Source organism: Montipora capricornis, chromosome 4, assembly GCF_036669925.1.
Source record: "Montipora capricornis isolate CH-2021 chromosome 4, ASM3666992v2, whole genome shotgun sequence".
Taxonomy (NCBI): domain Eukaryota; kingdom Metazoa; phylum Cnidaria; class Anthozoa; order Scleractinia; family Acroporidae; genus Montipora; species Montipora capricornis.
This window is the reverse complement of record NC_090886.1, coordinates 46,667,991-46,672,990: the sequence shown is the minus strand read 5'-3', so window position 1 is coordinate 46,672,990 and position 5,000 is coordinate 46,667,991. Positions and strand designations below refer to the sequence as shown.

General features: G+C 41.8%; 1 protein-coding gene across 1 annotated transcript in view; it reads left to right on the top strand.

The window, feature by feature from the left end:
* LOC138047151 (GAS2-like protein 3) overlaps positions 1 to 5,000 on the top strand; it is a 14,755-nt gene that overhangs the window by 9,662 nt on the left and 93 nt on the right. The window contains exons 5-7 of the mRNA XM_068893880.1: positions 1 to 202; positions 526 to 1,976; positions 2,889 to 5,000. The exon at positions 1 to 202 is cut by the window's left edge and continues 384 nt beyond it; the exon at positions 2,889 to 5,000 is cut by the window's right edge and continues 93 nt beyond it. Of these exons, the coding sequence (XP_068749981.1) occupies positions 1 to 202; positions 526 to 1,976; positions 2,889 to 3,263 (2,028 nt within the window). The 3' untranslated portion in view covers positions 3,264 to 5,000. The remainder of the gene's footprint in view (positions 203 to 525; positions 1,977 to 2,888) is intronic.

The following is a 5,000-nucleotide window of genomic DNA, read 5'->3' as shown; positions in this document are numbered from 1 at the left end:
AGTCGTTTGAGTTCAAGTGGTCCTGTTGGTTCCAATCGACCGAGCCCTTCTCGGGTCTCTCGGAGTGCCTCGTTTGGTTCCAGACCGCGTCCTGTGGTACCTGTGATGGAGTCTCGGTCAAGGACAGTGGTTACATCAAGGCAAACAAGAGAAACTCAGAGAAGGGCATCCTCCGTCACACCAATGAGGAGTGAATCGAAGGGTGAGTGTGATATTGCCGAAGGGGGGTGGGGGTAATCTAGTTCCCAGGATCTTTTCTTTCGCTTTCGTTAGAAGAGAGAGAAAAGGTAAAGGGACTGTGCTAATGGTGACGCCGGACTGTGTACTCGTGCATAGTAGGCCTTAAGGCCAACCTTTCTACCGTTTTATATCATTGAACACTTGATTGGCATAGCAATGCATGTGAAAAGAAACTGAGCTGTAATATAGTGGCAAAAAGAGTCTTTTGTCGATGTTTGTCTGTTGGAGTAAATGCTTTTTAAGCTTCTTCAATCATTTATTCGAATACTTTTCTTTGACGCTCAGATGACCTACGACGGAAGGAGCCTGTTGCCAGACGAAGGTCATGCTCGGCAACACCTCAGGAGAATTCTCGGCTTTCTGGTTCTCCAAAGCAAACGAAGAGATCAACTGCCGAAAACAAAAACGAGGCTACAAGCAGAAGGCCCAGCATGTCAAAGATACCAACTCCAAAGCAAAAACAGGAACAACCGGTCACAAACAGGAAACCGTCGACAGGATCGAAGGAGGCTGCACGCGTGCACAGGACTTTGCCTTCCACGCCTGGAGAGAGGAAGTCATCCATTACGCCACAAGTAAATGGAGCAAACAATACACAAAAAACTAAACCGAGCAGAGGCACTACAGTTGACAACAAAAGGACAGAGCGGAAAACGCCTCCTTTTTCTCGTCAGGAAGATAAACCAGGAAACCTGAAAAAGCCTTTGGGGAATTCACAGTCCTTTCAATATGCCGACAACAAAAGGACAGAGCGAAAAAGGTTGCCCTCTTCTTGCCAGGAAGATAAGTCAGCGAACCAGAGAATGCAGATGGAGATTTTACCGACCAAAAACTGTGAGACAGTGGAGAGAAACATTGAAATCAATGAACAAGATGAACAAAGAAAAGATGAAGAACAGAAGGAAGAAGTGAAAGTAGACAATTTCAATGGTATTGACGTTTCATATAGTGATACCTCTTATGGAGAAACAAATGACTTATCTATTTGCTTAGACCAAACAGACAATAATTCGCGTGCTAGCGGTATCTCATCCCCGGACGAACCGTACTCCAAGAAGCTTACTTTAAATGGAGGAAGAAAATTGTCAGGGTGTTCCTTAGAAACAGAAAGCGACGCCACTGGTGATCTTTTAAGTGACTTCACGGACACTGACTTTGATTTCAAGAGTCAAAGGTATTCAGGTCTGTCAGAAACTTCCAGTGATTACTCGTGTGGAGCCAGTCCTGCCTCGATGCTTTTCAACTCGGGCGAAGTCGCGCTAGATTCCATGGAGTCCATCGCTGAGCCAGATCCCCCAGTATTGAGAACTTCTACAACCCAAAAGGACAGTCTGGTTAATTTAAACTTACAGGCATCCGCGACTCCAAACACGAAAAGCAGCATTTTTGATGACGATTCCCAAACTCATCGAAAGGAGGAAAACCCAGGTTCAACAAGCGATCCGGTCCCTCAGCCGTCAGACAAGGCAATGTTCTTTGATGTCGAGCAGTACAATGAGAAATACCCGGATGACGATTACGTCAATGCTGGCTCATCGCCCAGGTTGTCTCTTGTCCAATCGCTCATTAGCAGCATCGAGAAAAGAAACAACAACAGTGGCAATGGACAAAGAACGAAAAAGAGTCCTCGATCTACTCCGGTGACGGCCGGTAAGGACAGCTTGGAAAAAACTGGACATCTGCACAAAACACCGACCAACAACGAAATGCTCCCTCCATTTAATGAACTGAATAAGGTATGTCAGTTTTCCTAGTAAAGACTGGGTGTGTCCGTTCTATAGGTGATTTGCAACCAATCTCTAGAAACGCAGATAACAATTCTGCAATATACAATTGCTGGTGAACGAACAAAAGGAGCCAATGAGAGATCTTTTGTTTTCGTCCAGCAACATGGCGGCTATGACGTCACATATAAACCACCTATTGTCACTCACGGCCCACTGTTGCTTTTAGACCAGCAGCGCATTAATTAACAGGAACCGATACTCCAAAATTTGCCAAATATATTTTCATTTGTCTTGGTAATCACATGATTTCACGTGCAATTTGGAATTAACAAGCACGAGCAAATTTTTTTAAAATGGCACGAGCCCGTAGGTATGCGCGTGCGCACTGATCTGTCTCTCAAGGACGTGTCCATTTCCGTATCCATAGTAATAACCGCGGATGCAGCCTGGGAATGAATACCAGGCCTCTGGTGAAGCTTTGTCGAATCAAATGTTGATGATGTGTTAAAACCGTTTGTGGTCAACATCGTTCAACCTTTTCATCTTTAACAGCGTTCAACAAAATCGAACGGTAATAAAAGCAAATGGTGAAGCCGTTTTCCCAGGCCTTAAATAAGTCTCTTGTTCTTTATTTAAAGAGAAGAAAAAGTCTTAATAAGCCATTTCCGAGTTCATGTCTGCCTCCTCTTCAAAGCGAGTCTATGTGCAAAGTTTTTCTTATGCAAATTAGTTTTCATTCATGTGTAAAGTAGAACTAATTACCATCACAAAAACTTCGCACTTAGACTCGCTTTGAAGAGGAGGCAGACTTGAACTCGGAAATGGCCTATTCCTTACTTTGAAATGAATTCCCGGTATTTAAGTCAATCCCATAAGCATTCGTTTCTGAATATTAGGCTTGTTTTTCCTCGTTTTGTTAAGGATTTTCAACAGAATCATGTAGAGAACGGCGATGCAGGAACAGAAAAGCTCGTCCCCTCGTCACGTAAAGAACTCCCCATAACGTATGACTTAAACAGGAACATCTCAGATTCAGAGATCATGGAGGCCCAGCGAATTCCCGCAGAGAAGCCCTTCGAAAGTTTTCAAAGCGTCGATCAACGTTTCAAAGCCAGCAAATCACCACAAGACAAGGGGAAAATAACGGACAAGGAGCTGGATGCATTTCCGCGACCTCAACGCCAGTTTACATTAGAAGAAATGATCGAAGATATGATGCCAGCGGACACTGAAACCAAAGAATCAGAGGAAAACCGTATTACATCACCTAATCCTCGTTGTCAAGCACTTTTATAGTTCACCTATTAATTTGCTGATGCCATCCAAATAAGTATCGTGGCCGGGGAATCAACGTGAGTCGTATGGTTTGCATTTTAATGTTACATTTTCGAGGACAACTTAAATCATCTGATGCAATAAAATCGTGAAAAATACTGTCAAAAATTACGTGAAATCGAAGCCCTAACCGCGCTTTAAATACCGACAAAACAATTAGATGGTTCTTTCAATTTTTCGCGAAGCAAATTTTGCCCGGAAGACAGTGAATACTTCAGAATTAGGGTAATAAACTAAATAAATTTAATCCGTAAACAGTTTTTCAGATATGTACTTCGATCAAGGGGAGTCTCTATCTACCATACTTTGACTTGGAGTCAGTCAACCCTTTCCCGAGCAGCCTGATTTATTTATAAAATGCATCCCGCTGTTATAAAAGCCAATTATTATCAATATGCGCGGCCAAATGACAAACTGCCTGACCTCTGTAAAACGCGCCTTTTTGCGGGTCAAACGGGAAATGTGCGGGCTGAAAATACATTTGCCGGCCTGATGCTGATTGGCTGTAGAGATGTCAAACAACTTCGCTCGGCCAATGAGATTGTCCTATTTAAGTGCGAGGATTACTTCTACATTTGGTCTACACCCCGCACTTCAAATATATTCATTCCTTTCATTCTCACAACTTTTGTTTGTATACACTGAGGGACATTTCCATACCATAGTTTCATGCTACATCTCTTTTAAACAATTTTTTCTTATTAAATGAATTGGTGCGATTTGGCCTTGTGTATTGATAATATTGATAATCAAATGACTTTTGTCGGGCATATAGTTTCTTTTTGTCGGGCGCAAATGATGCTACTCGAGCCCTCCAAAAGTCATGTGATTGTCCTATCAACCAAGCTATGTCGGCGTCCTGGAAAATATAATACTTTTCGCGGGAAAAACCTGTTCCTAAAAATAAATTTACTTGGGAAAGGGTTGCTCCTCTTGATGAGCTCCTGTTTATGTAATGTACATTCTACTGAAAATAGTGAAGACAACCGTGCCCACGGAGGTCGGACGAATTATATTCTTCACTTAGCGGGTTCGAGTGCAACTACAAAATTTCATGGGCTGCGAAATGCTAAAAATTGGTGTCTTCCTTTGTTTTTCAAAGAACGACCGGAAAGCAATTCAGGAAATGCCCTTTGTCCGGCTGGTAGAGTTAACTTTGCCAGTAATTAGCTTGTAATATTCCATGACTGTTTAAGCCAGTCACGTCTTCGGGTATCGGTTGGTTTTTTGGTTTGATTGAAATAGTTTGTAGCTAGAGTAAATATCCACTGGTTTGGTAATATGTAATGTTGATAATTTTAACCTCAGCGTTGATAAGAAATCATCCAATGTATTTTCGTAGAAATGAGAATACTATGCTGACATGAGACCGTTCGCATATTGCAAATTTTATAATTTCCGTTTTGAATTTTGAAGGCAAGCTGCTCATTTTAGGCTTGATACTTCAATTTTGCATGCGTTATACTTTGCGTGTTTCAACATTTAATAATCTTCCAATTGTAACATTCTCCAAGAAATAGTACCACTTTATAATGTTATTTACGTATCTGTATTCATTTCGGGTGAGCTTCAGGCACGTTTTATTAAAGAGTTTTGTTAACTGAATAACGTTTTAAGTTCGACAAACTGAGATGTATAATTAAGTGTTCGACAGCCAAGTACACGCAGACATGTTAAATAGTTTACAACTTTTGTTGC